The sequence below is a fragment of the Poecilia latipinna genome, unplaced genomic scaffold (assembly GCF_001443285.1).
Source record: "Poecilia latipinna isolate Pla-1442-1.1 unplaced genomic scaffold, P_latipinna-1.0 Scaffold637, whole genome shotgun sequence".
Taxonomy (NCBI): Eukaryota; Metazoa; Chordata; class Actinopteri; order Cyprinodontiformes; family Poeciliidae; genus Poecilia; species Poecilia latipinna.
The window spans coordinates 155,958-172,535 of record NW_015113253.1 but is presented as its reverse complement, the minus strand read 5'-3'; the positions used below and the strand labels follow the sequence as shown (position 1 = coordinate 172,535).

The window sequence follows — 16,578 nt, the reverse complement described above, 5'->3', positions numbered from 1 at the left end:
AATAATGGCATTTGGCAAAATGTAATGTTTCAATTGTTGATGTTTGTGTTTTTATGATGTAAAGTACTTTGAACCGCCTTGTTGTTGAAATGTGCTATACAAATAAATGTGATTGATTGATAAATTATCAATCAATCAATCAACCTAACCATAACCCAAAAAAACACTTCATCCTAGTGCCCAAACTTTTGATCAAAAAATGTTTTTTCGAAACTGATGTGTTTCTATGAAACAAATTTAATTTTGAAATGTAAAAGTGCATAGATATATCATTAATAGAAACACAGCCTGTGACTCTTCCATAAAGTCCAGATGCCGGAGAGTAGGAACATTTCAAAAGAAATGTTCAAAAAAATATGTTCAAAAGTTAATTTCAAGGGTTCAAATTGTTAAGCCAAACTTTTTTTTCAAGTCATGGTTGATCTATGCAGCTTCTTTATAACAACTGACAACTGAAGGTAACATAATTACTTGATTGTGCTAAAAAAAATTGCACCATATGCCTGGAAGATACATAGTACCGCCCCTTTAAAACTTTGTTCAGATTTTATATCAAAACTGACAATAGTAGAAAAACAATAACGGATGATCAGTTATAAGTCTTAGAAAAAAAATATTCCACTATGCTTTCAATAGGAGAGCTACACCAAAGTCTAGATGAGAGTTCCTCAAACCATTACAGTACAGGAAGAAAAGACAGCAGCCAGAACCTTGTGTGAACTATAACACAAGCAGTGCTGAGCCCCAGGAGAGTTTGACATATATCTGGAAAGTTGGACGCAACATTCAGGAAATAGTGCTGCTGCACGCATTTCCTTTTCTGTGTGTGCTCTGTTTGATAAGGATCAGAATATGTGGAGCAATTCAAATGACCATGGATCTTGATAACAGGAAGGCTTGGAGCTATGCTGGCATGAACAAAAAATACCCCGAAGGCAGAGAGGAAAAGAGTGCCACTGCGTGGAGAGTCCAAGAAAGAGGGTGAGGGGAGGAGAGACCGCAAACGCCAGACCTCCTGAAACTCGTCTCCTTTGACTTTTCTCTTTTTTCTTTTCCTGGGACAGGCATTGCTCTTTTGAAATCGTGCCAACGAAGGCTGGCTCAAATCCTTGCAACTGAAAGTTTTACAAGCTCAGTGCTCACAAACAGGAAGAGAAAGACACCGAGAGATTAGCAAAAGGGAGATTGTTGCTGCTGTCTTCTTGTCTTTACTCAGAAAAGTCATTCATACTTTTTTTTTTTGCAAATATCAGTGAAGTAAATTCTTGGAAGGAGGACTGCACAGAATGAGAAAGGATTAAAAAAAAACAAACATGCAAAGCAGAATCAGCCTAAAGGACAAAGAGTTGTGACGTCACACACAAAGCTGTCTTGGATATTGCCTGATAAAAGATACTGATGTTTTCTAATAAGGCTGAAACTATTATTTAAGTTACTTTTATTTTCTGGGATTTGTTCTTTTTCAGAGCTCAACCCTGATTCATGCCCTATTTTTTCTTTCTTTTTGCTTTAGATTTTTTAGAGTCCTAAGATCCGATTTGTTGCCTTAGTGTATTTAGCAGTAAAAAATTTCCTGTTGTGTTGACATTGGACACTAGTTTACTACCAAAAATACTGTCAGACTAATGAATCTCAGTGCTGACCATTCTCCTTTCTCTTTTCTGTAAAAAGTCTGCATAAAAAAAACAAAGGCAGGTGCAGACCAACTGAAGACGTCTGGAGCAACCACTGAAAATGGGAACTGTGAGGCATGTACTACCTGGGAATGATGCCAGCTGCTGACAAAAGGCTTTACTGCACGGCTCTGAGACAAGACTTTAACTCACTCGCTTCAGGACAACTCAGCACCAAACTGTTTGGCCAGCTACAGATAAATCTTTCAACCCTTTTAGCTTTGTTACCAGACAGCAAGTAAGTACTCATTTCTAATTTCTTTAGTAAATAGCTAAATAGCTTTTAAATTACTTTTTCTCCTTCAGTCAAGTGGGATGTCTATTCGACGACACATAATCTACATCGCACATGACTGCTGCACTTATGAGTTTAATCAGCCAACTGTAGCTCTGTGTCAAAGCTAAATTCTCTCTATACTTACAGCATAATCAGCGTTCTTTGTGATTTGTGGGATGTGTGGAAACGAGATTTTCTAACTTAGTGATTTCTTTTCCTGCCTTCTTTTCTGTGCTTCTTGGCAATCATGTAAAAGTGGGCAGGGAGAGAGGAGGGCATGGCCCAAAAGCTGCTCTCAAGCCCCAGCCCCTGTTCGAGTGGGGTTGCACACTTACACACTGCTCAGCCTTTCCCTCATTCCTCAGGCGAAAGAAAGAGGTGTGGAATAGCATTCTTTTCTTCTTTTTCAACCAACGTTTTTTGTTTTTTCCCTCATCAACACCTTGTCCTTATTGGCAGTGTGTGACCGCTAGCCTGATATTGACATAAAAAGACATCAGGTATTTCTAATTTCTTTTTCTGGTTCTATTTGGGCCTTCGTTGTCCTTTTGTAACGAGGCCTCCTTTATTTGTGTCTGATCGTGTCTCAAACATCTTTTAATATTATCTTCTGCCCAACACAGATCTCGCTTTTGCTAACAATACAGAAATCGGAGTAGTTTAAACTTGAATTTTGTTTGAATAATGCGATCATGTTTAAATGCATTTGTTGTTGCTCATTGTTTTCAAATATACATAGGAAAAAATTGTATTCATGTTAATGTTGGATCGTAAGAATAAAAGACATATTTGTGGCTCTATATTCTCTGTTTTAACAAAAAAACAAACAAACAATGTTTTGGTGCAATCTTCAAATCACCAACCAAATAAACAGTGATTATTACCTCTAAGTTTCAAACAGGAAGTTCTCAGTAATGAAAGGGGCTCAAAATCTGCAGTCAGACACAACATTGAAGTGTAACTATCACCAGCTATCCAAAATCGCCCACAAAACAAAAATACTCTTTTGGGCAAATGAGCTGATCACATGTTTCAAACGGTTTGTATTGTTGCTTAAAATGCTCTTGGATGGTGTCCTTTGATTAACCTGTTTTAAAAACCAGTGTAAACCTGATCTTTCTGTGGAAAACTGTTCTGCTCATGAAGAGGCTTGTGTTACCAGGATGAGGAAATTCTGCTTCAGATCAAATAGACTTGATTTGTTTGGACTGCTTTTCTAGTCACTAAAGCATCAAAACACGCATGTTCAGTAGTTGCTCTACAGGAAAAAGTATCTTTTATTTTCACTTTACATACCACTCAGTTTCTCTTTACTATCTGTAACTGTAGCTTTTGCATTACATTTGCATAGATTTATGCTGCACCATGTAAAGTTGTGTAAGCCAGCTGGTGAAGTTGCCAGTTGTAGGCATCTGTTTGAATGTATGATGCAAACATATTATTACATATGGTAACACACATAGAGTGAATGAAGAAAAACAAAGTGGGTGGGAGCCAGGAGAAAAAAAAAGGAGCCTATTCCCTCCGCCCCTTAAGTTCTCCTCAGATGAACTTGCCATATAGCTTGATGACATGTTGTTTGGAAAGCCACGTCTTCCGCTATTTGTCTTTCTCTCCTCCCCATAGCTGGTGTGACTCTGTGGTCGTCAGGATCAAAGTCTCGTTTTGCCTTTTTGCTTTCATCAGGTCAGACTGCACACACTTAATCAGTTCTTCCTGTTAGCAAAACTGTTTCAGGGCCTATAAACAGCACTTGATCAAACTCTTTGGAGTACAGCCGTCTTACAAAAGACTACCAAGAGAAACCATTAAGCAAAAGCTGTGAGAGATCTCTTTAGACAGACTCTAAATAGTCGGCCAGTGTTTTACCATCTGTCTTTATCTTTGTGGCAAGTTTTCCATTGAATGACTGATTCAAAGTTGACAGTGGTTTACTAAACAAACTTTAAAACACTGCCTTATGATCATCGTAGCTCCGGCACTGATTTCAAGCAGCTAACTCATCAGGAAACTCATCAGGAAAACCATTAAAAGTACTTGCAGACTTTCACACCCCACAGCTCTTAAAAACATGTTGATGCAAAATCATACTTGAAAACAGTTGGTAGTAGATACTGGAAATGACCGCAAATTGTGGTCTTTAAGTTTTATCATAATAAACATAAAACAATCAGACCATCACATACTTCTTTAAGTAACTACATATGCTAGCAGTGGAACTGTCAATTGGTTATATTTTGTACCACTCAGACTGGTTAGTGTTGAAAAATCTAATCCATAGATTGTACTATAATCATCTACAAGCACATTTTTGGGAGGTTAGGGGGCGAGTTCAGTGCAGACTTTCCATGAATACAAAATGTAAAAAATGTTTTAAAGAATCAGGTGCAGTGAAAACCTGGAATCAGCCATTAATAGCCACAATTAAAACAACCTCATAAAGACATGGATATTGAAATTAATATGCTAATTTTTAAAATGCTAATTTTGTAGCTTCCTACAACACTAGCTTTTCCAACTTCCTATAACCCATTAAAACAATGGGTTATATATATATATATATATATATATATATATATATATATATATATATATATATATATATATATATATATATATATATATATATATATGTATGATCTCTCACAAACCAAATACTTTTTTAAACGTTAAGTTAGATACATTCACAGTGATTCCAAGGTAAACGGTAAAAGCCCTGAGGTGTATCAGTACTTAAATAGTCATTATAGCTATTTTTGTTAAGGGGGGTTGGTCACAGGCGTGTGCAACCCAAGTTGGACATGGAGCATAGCTTCACTCCACACATTACCAGCCCCAGTTTCTGGTATTAATGCTCAGAGACCAAGGCAATGAAAAATTGCTGCAATATCATAAGGGATGTCATCAGATATTTCACATCATAAAGGTTCTTTACTATTTTTTTCCTGAAATTGTAGGTCACCAATTGCTGTCTCAGCAGTACGATTCTTTTATTGACATTTTTTCTCTGGTGAGTTGTTGTAGCCCAACCACAACATTTGAACATTAGTGTCCTCTGCAGCATTTTTTTTGACTAGTGAAAAGAACAAGCATTCAAGGCCCATTTAGATTCATCTGCCAGATTTGTCTTATTTTATTGTTTGTGTTGAAATTGGGCAGGAAAAAACCTGGTTTTGTTCTGGGTGAATGTATAACACTATTGAGATAATTACATGTCATCCTGTCATAAGTGCAACAGCAAAGAGGGCAACAAGTTGTAAAACATTGCAGGGACATTTTTTAATGTCTCTGATTATAAAAGTAGACACAAGAAGATATTTTTAAAACTGCAAACCAACGTCTTTAAAAATATAACTTGCTTAATGTGATTAGTCATCAAAAGAAACCACTTGATTGCAGCTTCCTCTATTCCTTTCCCTCAAAATAATTTCTAATGTAACACTGCCATTTGGATACATAAACAGAAAGACGTGATCACCATCTATTTTACATTTGACCTCTACCCTAATTGGACACAATCTTAAGCCAGTTGGACATTAGATATCCTATTATTTAAAAAAAAAAAAAAAAAATCACCTCTAATGATGATTTGTCCATTATTTAATGTAATGCACCACAGACACAGCCAGATAAAAACTTGTATCTGTTGTCAAAAAGAGAAAACAAAGTTCCAAGGTAAGTGTTTACTTACAGGGCATACACGTTGGTCAAGAAAAAAAGCAAAATGCATGTTTTGACAGAAATGATGGAAAATAAAATTTAAGCCAATGGCAAATGTGATTGGTGGGGAAACGAATGTCAAATTACACTTCTGTAGTTTAACTGGCACATCAAGAAAAGCAAATCACAAAAAAACAGAAACCGAAAAGTGACTGCAGGAAAAAAATCAGTGAATAATACTATCCAAGTTAAATATTTTATGTGACAGAAAAGTACGAGGCACCAACCTCAAAATACCTTTGTTCTAAGCTGCCAAGCATTTTGTTCCAGATTTCCACCCCACAAACTGAAATTCACAAACTTATTTTTGGCTTATGAAGATTTTTTTAAATTCTCTTTGTCTCTTAAATTATAGCCCCAATCTTTGTCACTAAGCTATATTCTTTGGATATTGCCTGAAAGTGAAGTACGGATATAATAAATGCCATTTTGAAATTAATCCAATCATCCAGGTTTAATATCTGCAACTTGAAAAACTGAATTTTTTATTCCCTGCATTTCCACAATACTGATTTCTCATTTTAATATGTATACTTTTAAGATGCTGCTTTTCATAAAGCTACATGTGTCACAGAGCTTATAAGGAAACTAAATAAATGCTTTCTTTTATTATAGCTTTGATATAAAATGGAATTGAACTACTCTATTTATTGCAGCAGTTCAGTGGTTTAAATGCCACTTCTGCTTGGTGAATGGTTCCTGAAACTTGAACATGTTGTGGACATTTTCTAAAAACAGGAATATCTAGCAGAATAGAGACAAAAATCACAATTAAGCTCCACATAATGCGACTCTAGTGGAGCTGCCACTAAAGTAGCAAACCTCGACCAACAGAGATTGTGATTCATTTTGCTTTAACTGTATACATTACAGTACATCATCAACGTAGAATTCTGCTGGAAAAGAAGGTATTGGTTTATGTACATAGTTTCAATTGGTATGTATGATTCACTTTAGTGATATAAAAGAATGTTGTTGATATTTTTTTCTGCTAGTAAGCCATTGTCAGAATATTCTAATATCAGTTTGCATTTGATTAATTCAACATCTTAATTAAGACTACTTGCTGTCTGATGCCCTACTGTTTTTTTCAGCCCCACTGAGCATGCCCTGCTGGCACAGCCATGCAGCCTGCCAAAACATTTCAATCTCTGCTGGCATTAATTGGGTAAAAAGGAATTGAGAATGTCAATGAAAAGCATAGCCGCCTTTCAGCTAACATGGTTCACATGTTAATTTATGCAAAGTGTCCCAGCCTTTGCATGGTTTGACCATTGCCTTCTACTATAGCAGTGTCTGGCCTCAATTTTCCCTGTCAAAGCGCGGCCTCGTCTAGACTTGGCCACTCACCCAGCTTGTGTCCCAGCTTCTAGCTGGCACAGTACACAGACTTCTTTTCAATGGACTTGAAGTGGCTGTCACGCTGAACTAAAAAAGGGCAACTTCCAGACATCTATGTTTGGTTCCCCACATCGCATTATATTGGAAAATTATAAACCGTAGAGTCTCTGAGATAAGTCACAAGCAAGCGAATCCCTTAGCTGTACCATAAGTCCATGGAAAAGAAAGACAGAGCTTACAGGCAGGCAGAGCAAAGAGTAAGCAGTTCACATGCTGCACCACAGATGTTAGGTGCAGCTGCCAAACAACTCCCTAAAATGGAAAATGTAGGTTTCAAGGTATCTTTGTTCTTATTTTATTTGATTTTCTTCACTTTACGGTTGGAGAAATACGAGAGTGAACTGAGGAAACTGTACCTAAATTTGAAAGACAAACATCTAAGTTGATTTTTTTAATCATTATTATGTTGTTTTATATACTATTTGTTCTGAATATAGATTATTTCTCCATATTTTTTGATAGATCAGTAAGGAACACATTTTTATGATGTGAATGTTTGACATGTCAGTTGTGAAGAAATCTTTTTTGCCAGTCATAAGCTGATAAGTGTGTAATGACCATTCCAACCACAATGCCCTTCAGACTTCATGCCACCCCTGATAAAGATGTCCTCACAACTTTATGATGAACGTACTCTTATGCTAAACATAAATGTTCAAAAAAAGCCAGTCTGTAACCTACATTCACATTTAAACAGTAAAGAAAGCAACTCTATTTGAATAACTGATATTTTCTGCAAAAATATTGGCACCCCTGTTATAGAACCCCCTTTTACCACATGATTTTCCCTCATCTTCATCTATGACATTTTTCAATGGTTGCACTGCAATTGTTGATCCTTCTTCTCTGTGAAAAAGGATCAAATATCATTGTTGGTAATGATCTTTTCACAACACAGAAACTGTGCTCTCTTACTTTTAGGTCGCAACACATGTTTTCTAAACATTTTAGAACTGAGGACTGCGATGGTAATAAATGAAGGTTGTTTTTTTTAGGTTTGGTGAAATATGTGTGTGTTATTTGGCCTTATGTGACAAGATAAACCTGGTTTTGTTTGTTACAGTTCCAGCTAAATTTGTTTTTTATTGCTTTGACTATTGTATATATGAACAAGCTCAGACAGATAGCTATTTCCTCTAGATTTTTTTTCTTGGTTTTCCTGTTTTGAAAACTGGCGAAGAGAAATGGCCCTTCGTGTCACATCATATTCTTCCCCCAGGTAAAACAGGAAGCCATGGATTACTAAGTGAAACTAGATCCTCTGATCTATCCCTCCTAATCCTAAAGAGGGATTGATTTTAAGTTGTTTAAACATCCTTAGCAGGTAAATAAACAGCTATTTGCTCAGATAGAACACTTCCTAAACAATAGTAGTTTAACAGTATCTCTTGGAATGTTTGTGATTGCTTAAAAACATAGTGAGAAGAAAAAAAGAACACTTTGATACAATTGTTTCCCAATTGCATTAAAAAGCTTAAATACATTTAATTTCAAATGCTTTGATGTAGGACCCCCTACATCAAAGCATTTGATGTAGGGGGAAAATAAGCAGTCTTATTTTCTGCTTTTATTCACAACTATAATGACAATCATGGTTCGGGGAAAATAAATGTTGTAAATACTGAAAAATAACTTTACCTTTTTATGTGTCTCATAGGTTCAAATGCCAGATTTCCACACCTACCTGAAACATTATCTGTCCTTAAGGCTGAGGTAGTAGATTGAATAGTTGTGGGGTTCACGTCCTCCTTTTGAGATAACTATACAATCTACTGTCTTTCCAAAGGAAACAGAATAAGCCTCGGTTCAAGCCAAGACTTCATGCACTTTAGAAGCTTCTTCAGTTAAGGAACTCAGAAAAGAAATAAACGCTCAACTTAAAGGCACTTAAAGGCTCCTCTGAAGACACATGCAGGCACAGGATTGTCATTACCCAGCTGCTGCAAGAAGTTTATTTAAAAAGACATCATTTTTAATATTTGAGCAAGAAAACATTTTTTAAAGAACATAAATACATACTTGAAGTTGAGCCTAGCAAGGTGAGGTAGTAGGTTGTATAGTTTGTGGGATGGAGCAAATCCTACTCAGGTGATAACTATACAGTCTATTACCTTCCTTGAAAGGTACAATGAGTGCTTGGAATCCCTCTCACTGGCTTATAGACATAGTCTCTATCGCCACTGTGTGGCCAAAAACGAATAAATGGTTACACTCTGAAATATGGATATATTTGAAGTTTTAAAGCCAGATGCATGAAAGTTTTAAATATAAATTTATAATTAAATGTATTTTGTGAGAATGTGTAGCATTAAAAAAAGAAACAATGATTGCTGATTTTCAATATGGTTTGATTTTCTTTTTATAAGATATTAAAATCCATAGATATTGAATTTAAAGAAATGTATACTTTGTGTTAGTAACAGTCACGACCTTGGTGTAAAAAAAAATAACCACACTGTAACATTAACTACTGAGGCAAGAGAAACAAATTTTAGTCTCTACTCCCTTGGTCATGTATTTTGAATAAAAATGCAAAAACAAAAAAATCCAAGTGTCTTATTCATAACACTTCAAATGCCGTGTTCAGTTTTACTTTGCAAATTTTAAAAGAGAACTCAGCACAAAAAAGAAAAAAAAATTCTTATAAGAGGACAAATATTTATTTATTATTATTATTATTATTATTATTCTTATTATTATTATTATTATTATTATTATTATTTTTTTTTTTTTTTTTTTTTTTTTGCAGAGTATGATTAAAATAAGTATGATTAAAACTTGTTTGTTTTTTTTGCTTATGGTACAAAAACTTCTAGTCTGATGTTCACTGTCAGACTCTAAGAGAACATAGACACAAGCATGACAAATTGAAAATTGCACAAATGCTATTTGATAGGTGTGTTATGGATAGGCACAACTTAAATACAAATCAAGAATTTATGTTTCTATTTACAAAAAATAAACTAAAAACAAAAATGCAAACATTTCTTTAATTCAGTATTCACTCCATACAAAAAGGTCAGTAACATTGTATTCACTCGTGGGCTTAGCTGTGTTTAGGGGCCCAAACAAAATTCTATTTCGGGTGTCATACAACCGGGGGCAGCTCTGTCTTTCAGTCTGTATTTATTCTTTAACCTTGTTTTTCAAACTCAGGAGTGGACAAGCAATCCATTTGTTCCGGAAAACTCCAGACAAGACCGTAAGCAGACCATGTTCTCTTAACCAAAAAGCTATACTGAGCAACTCTACCAGCCAACAACAGTAGGGGGCGTTGCTCCTTTACGTGTTACTGAAGAGGAGGAGGATCCCCACATAAAGCTTAAGTATGTGTGTGTGTGTGCGCACTGGTGGAAGCAGAGTGATACAAGATAGAGTGAGTTAGCAATAAAACCTGACTTACAGAGAATGTGTAGATTGCTACAGTAACAAACAGTAACTCCTGAAACTAGATGCCAGGTTCAGTTCCACTCTACTGTAGGAAGTGAAACAAGCAGCAGCTTTTTAAAGGAAGCATCTCCTCAGCACCTATAAGTCTGGAGGCTCTAGCAGGAAAAGTTAACACAAGTAAAAACCAACAAAGAATAATTACATATTAGGGTAACAGGTGTGCATAAGACTGACATGACTCTGTCATAAACATGACATAACACCTGTCATGAACATAAAGAAGTCTTTATGAATGTTTATGACAGTTGTCATGAAGTGTCATTCGATAAATAATGACACTTTTAATGCAAAGTTGCTCTAAAAGTTGCATTGAAAGTCCATTAAAAATGCCAACTTTGCATTAAATTATCATAATTTACAAAATCATGCAAAGTTGGCACATTCATAAAGACTTCTTTATGTTCATGACAGGTGTTATGTCATGTTTATGACAGTGTCATGTCAGTCTTATGCACATCCCTTCAAATAAAGTGTTACCTATAATAACATATGTGTACCTACAGTACACATAAAAATAACATTTTAAGAGAGCAACAAATGAGAGTCCTTTTAGTGGAACTGTACCAGCCCCTGGCAGCAGCTGAAGGGATGTAGTTGTTGGGGGTCAAACAAATCAGTGAGTCACCAGATGGAAGTTGAACTACAGGCTGGTGGTTGCGAGGGACAGAGGAAATTTCAGCAGAGTTGTCAGTAAGTATCCATGCAGATGGAAAATAGAAGGAACCAGCTCTCTGTCTGTTTTTGACAGGATTTCCATGGTAATGGTGGTGAAAAAGTTGGTTTTATTACTGTCGAAATTTGATTTTTTTTTATCTTAACTGTCAGTTTATTTTTCTTAAATATTACCTTCACACATGAAGATGCAAAAAAATATCAGAAAAATTATTTTGCAAATCTTTGTTCTGTTATTTTTCTCTCTTTCCTCTACTTTGTTTTTTTTTCTGTAGTGAACAATATTTAAATTGTATATTTTTAATTTCCACATGTTTGTTTTTTATTCCATCTACTTTATTTTGTGAACAACACAAAGCAAAGTAACAACACAGTGAGGTTTCTAATACCTTCACAGTTGGGTGAACAATTCATGATAAATAAATAAACAATCAGCACTATACATTGTAGATAAACAAAATCTAACTAAATTAAATTTAACAGAACTGAAAAAAAAACATAATGTCTTTTATAAGGTGTTAATACAAATCTGACTCCAACTGTACGTATTGGTAGTCAGAGATTAAATAAATTCTAAATAAGCTTCCAAAAGGGGAAGTTTCATAGAGATATATTACTGAATAAAGAATATATCTGGGTGAACACAAAAAGAGACAGCCATCATATTTTAAAAAGCAGAGTTGTAATAAACAAATTCACACAGCATAGGAATTCTGCTCTGGTGCTTTTATTAATATGACACTCAAAAATACTTTAATGAATCTAAAAAAATATGGCTAATATGGCTAGTATGTTGCTAATATTTATGACATTGGAAAACTTGTGAGAAAATTCTTGTGAGAAGATTCTTTGTAAAACTTTGAAGTTCGGGTACTGCATTACCGTGAACTTTTAAACCTTAGTGCTTTTCAAACTATGCCAGACAAGATTGCTCAGTTTTCTGATGTGGTTGTTTATTGTGGTATTGCAGAGAAGAAGTATGAAGATACATGTTCCTTTTTACAGATATGCATGACAACAAACAGATGCAAGTCCCTCTCACCCCTCACCCCCACCCAAACACAAATAATAAACTGAATAATCCAGATAATGTTCAACATAAAGCTGATTTCACTTCTAATTAAGACTGAAAGCAAACTATCAGCCAGTCTGGATGGCCTATTTACTTTTGATCATTTAAAATAGTCATTGCCAGAAGATTATATAAGTACAAGTTAAGATTAACTTAAAATGAAGTGGATTTAGTATGCACTTTCAAGATGAACGGAAACTTAAACTCAAACATTGATAAACAGTGATATGAAACTGCTGGGACTGAAGCTTGCTAGTCTTAGTCAAGTGGAAGTGGGTTTCTTTGCAACAAACATTTTGCAATACACAGAAGTAGCTGTAAAAATACAAATTCAACTCATGAGTATGAAACAAAAATTGTTACAAGTTATTTGTTAGGTATAATTGAAAAGCCAATATTTTTTTTGTATCTTCAGCCTGAGCTTAGCATGACAAAATACAAAACCAGTTTTCTGCAGATCATTTCATTCAGTTAGGGAAACCAAAAAACTGATCTTGTGGCAGAAAAGTAATTGCATGCTTGTCCTAACCACTGATTTTGTCACCCTTACCATCATTAACTGCAAGCATTTGTAATAACTGGTAAAGAGTCTTTCACATTCCTGCGGAGAACGTTTGACCCACTACTTAGTTTATTTCACACCAAAGATTGTCTTAGCTAATGTTAACCTTTGAATACAGCAAATCATCCACACCCCGAAAGAACAAGGCAGGCCCAGAACTTCACACTACCACCATCATGTCTAATTGTTAGTATGATGGGTTTTTTCTGACCCTCACAATTGCTGTGCTAGTTTTTCACGTTAAGTCATGGGACATACACTTTCCAAAAAGTTATTTAATAACTTTTCAACTGATACAAAACCTCTTCCTTGCTATTGAAACATGAACACCGACCTTAAGTGAAGCATTTGAGGGCTGCAGCCCTCCAGCTGTTATCCTTTTTGAAGATCTGAGATAATCTCTGAGTCATTTTGGTATGGCTGTCTTACACGACACGTTCATCATGGTTCTGCTTTCTTTATTTAAAATAATGTCTCTGGTTTCGACACTTTCCAGGCTCATAGGTGTGGCTTTGGTTCTCATCTGTTCTTTAATTTCTTTATATCAGGCAAGAAAGAATTCCTTTCTAAGAACACATCTTCTCAACACTTCATGTGTTCAGACGTGTTCTGATTCAGTAGTTTTATGTTTCTGCAGGAATCAGACTTGGATGTGATTTATAAAATTTGACTCAGGAAGAGAGCACTTACTTTTTTTTATACATGACCAGGTTTTATGATATCTGAACAAAGATATCCAAAAAACCTGGATATCTTAAATATCTGAACAAAATATCTTTGGTCAGATACTTATGATATCTGAACAAAGATATCCAAAAGTTACCCTTGTTATATTTAGCTGATGCACAACATTGTTTAATGATCTGGAACAAAAAAGAAGAAATATGCAAGGGGGAAATAACTTTTCTCAGTACTGTTGTTGTAAAATTGTCCTTTGTGTGGTTTCACATATTGTCATTTCACAGAGTGGTGAAAAAAAATCAAACTGAGATTCTAATTTATCTAATCACTTGAGATTTGATCAAAATTTGAATGATTTATTTACTTCCTGTCCCATAAAAACTTATTGTTATGCTGTGAATCGTATACCACTTTTCACATAACTTCTGAAGACCAAATAAGAGCTTTACAATTGTGAGTTGTACCTAAAACACAAGTTTTACAAATCATGAATTGTGTTCTAAAAAATCTGTTTAGAAATAATGCAGCTCCAGATTGTGCAGCGTTTTTCTTTTTGAACAATAAAAGGAAACCTTAATGAGACGCAGACTTCAGTATTGCAGCATTGCACTTCAGCATTTACCATATTTAATGACAGTGATTCAAAAGACAAAAAAAAAAAAGTTTGTGGTTTGACTCGCTTTGCCAGCATTTTTTCCTATTGTCTACCAAATTCTGCACCTTCAGTCCTTTCAGAGGAAGACATGAACTCTCTAAGGCGTTGCATTGCAAAACGTACATTCTTTAGACAAGAAAAATGTCTTCATTTTCACATCATACCCCAACACAAATAGATAAACACATTAAGAAACATCTGAAGAAATTCAAGAGAATTCTTAAGAGAACATACCTTTACTAGTCATAGACATACCAATGTTGTCACGATTAAGAAGTATTTATATACACAGCAATACAGTCCATACATTAATGTCATTAGCATCAATGAAAACATATTTGTATATGTATAATTGCTATTCCTGTTTATGCCACCATTATCAGAATTAATAAATATGTTTGATTAGAATAAAAAAAAGGCTGCGACATTTTCACAGATAAACTTCTTTAGTTTTCATTGGTCTCACTCATATTGTCATTGGTCTCACTCATATTGTTGCAGCTGAGCATAACATCAGATTTGCTGGTCTGAGATCCTTGACTTTCTGCTTCACAATAAGTATACCGTTTCCAGATGTTCATGTATGCTCTCTTTATCTTTTTTATTTTAAATGCATACACGACAGGGTTTACTGCCGAATTAGCATGAGAAAGAGAAATGCCGATATGGAAAGCAATTGTGGTTGCACGGTTTGCAAATAAATTAATGCAGTTCATAATGTGAAGTGGAAGCCAGGACAGCGCAAACAGAGCCAAGACAAGAGCCAGAGATGATGCCAGCTGTTTCTCTTTCCTCAGGTAAAGAGATTGGTTCTTTGGCTGGTTTTGGGCACCGTTGCCTGGTTTCTCTCTGAGATTTTCTCGAATGTAACAGAAAACATAGGCGTATAATACAGTCATCACCAGCAGTGGTGTTAAGGTGCAGAGAAAAAAGTTGAAGTAGACCAGATAATTCAAGCTGATCACCTTTATGAACATGCAATTATCAGAGGGAGTAAAGTTTTCTGATCCTGGATTCCATCCAAGCATGGGAGTGAAACTCAGTGGTACTGCAAAAAGCCAGCATGCAGCAGCCACAGAATATGAATACCTCCAGGTTACTGTCCTTTTGTACCTATAAAGAATAGCATTGGTAAGAAAAATTTTAACTTTAATTCTTATTGAAATGATGACCAGCAGAATGTGGCATTGAATGCCTTGAGATCACATCTGCACATTTTAAAATACCTGAAAAATTTCTTACCAGAAAGGGCGAGAGAGCCGAAGGTATCGATCCACAGCAATGGCCGTCAGACAGAGAACCGAAACTAAGGTCAGCAGGATCACCACGCAGCTGATGAAGAGACAAGTGTGGAATGAAGTTTTCACTCGGCCATCTACCAGCACAGCCATTGGTATGGCCACAGCTCCGACAAGAAAGTCAGCCACAGCCAGAGACACAATGAGGCAGTAGGTGGGCAGCTGGATGCTTCTTGTTTTCCACAGAGCCAAAACAACCATTGCATTCCCAAGACAGCAGCATACTGCAATGAGAACTTCCACCAAAGTGTAAATCGTTATTTCAATATCAATATCCGTGGTGCTGTTTGAGTCTGACTGGTTCATGTTGCAGGTTGATGGAGTGAGGTTCTAATGCTGAGCGAGACTAAAAGTTAGATCATACTCTGCCACTTATCATTCATCTCGCACTTGCAAAGCTTTTAGAGGAAGTCCTTAGCTGCAGCAACTTCTATTTTTTTCTTGTTTTTAGCCTGTCTTGCACCATTGCTTAAAATTTTCTTTGCACAATAAAAGTTTTTACATTATTATTATAAAAATCATAATCATATTAGCTAATATTAATAATGAATAATATAATATTAGCCACAAACCTTTATTATTTACGGTGACTTGTGAGACTATGTGTGCAAATCAGCACTGTAGTGGTTTTAAAGCCACACATTTATAATCTCACTGTACGTATCTCCCTTTCATATTTCATACAGCTGAAGTCATATCAAACTTGCTTCTGCATGGCATTTGTTTATTTTACCCTACTTTTAGTTTCTTTTTTACTATTATCCTTGAAAAATGCATTTTGTTCCTGCACTGTTTGTCTTCAAACTGCAGTTAGGAACTAGCCTAGAATAGAAATACTTAGATTATTATTGAAACTCAGATAAGTAAGTGAAAAATGCTTTCGGTTAAATACACACAGACTGATACTTCCCAGTCTTTCTTTTTGCTTTGTTTTTATTATTTTCTGCTACAGCAAGTCTAAACACAAGATTTAATATTAGATTGCATCAGAGCATGCAAAACCTCATATAAATATGCTTAATAACTGCTGGGAGGTGCTGCACTTCAAATGGTACTTCTGCTAAGAAACAAGTCTCATTGCATATACACGTGAATGCTATAGTCAGCTACTTTCTTT

The 16,578-nt window shown here is 35.4% G+C and overlaps 1 protein-coding gene and 2 long non-coding RNA genes across 3 annotated transcripts; 1 reads left to right on the top strand and 2 right to left on the bottom strand.

The window, feature by feature from the left end:
* The first annotated feature begins 803 nt into the window (after nucleotides 1–803).
* LOC106954208 (uncharacterized) lies at nucleotides 804–9,610 on the top strand. The gene is made up of 2 exons (XR_001426319.1): nucleotides 804–2,450; nucleotides 8,729–9,610. It is a non-coding gene; the product is annotated as an uncharacterized LOC106954208 (long non-coding RNA).
* LOC106954209 (uncharacterized) lies at nucleotides 9,435–9,699 on the bottom strand. The gene is made up of 2 exons (XR_001426320.1): nucleotides 9,665–9,699; nucleotides 9,435–9,501 (listed from the first exon to the last, which is right to left on the bottom strand). It is a non-coding gene; the product is annotated as an uncharacterized LOC106954209 (long non-coding RNA).
* Nucleotides 9,700–14,596: 4,897 nt separating this feature from the next.
* Nucleotides 14,597–15,948, bottom strand: LOC106954206 (adenosine receptor A1-like). Its single transcript, XM_015043517.1, has 2 exons — nucleotides 15,406–15,948; nucleotides 14,597–15,276 (listed from the first exon to the last, which is right to left on the bottom strand). The coding sequence occupies exons 1-2, from the start codon at nucleotides 15,765–15,767 to the stop codon at nucleotides 14,610–14,612; spliced, it is 1,029 nt and encodes a 342-aa protein (XP_014899003.1). The 5' UTR covers nucleotides 15,768–15,948; the 3' UTR covers nucleotides 14,597–14,609.
* Between the last annotated feature and the right edge of the window lie 630 nt (nucleotides 15,949–16,578).

Coding starts and splice junctions, on each gene's coding strand:
- LOC106954206 (XM_015043517.1), bottom strand. CDS start 15,767: ATGAACCAGTCAGACTCAAACAGCACCACGGATATTGATATTGAAATA. Junction 15,277..15,405: donor CGGCTCTCTCGCCCTTTCTG/GTAAGAAATTTT, acceptor TATTCTTTATAG/GTACAAAAGGACAGTAACCT.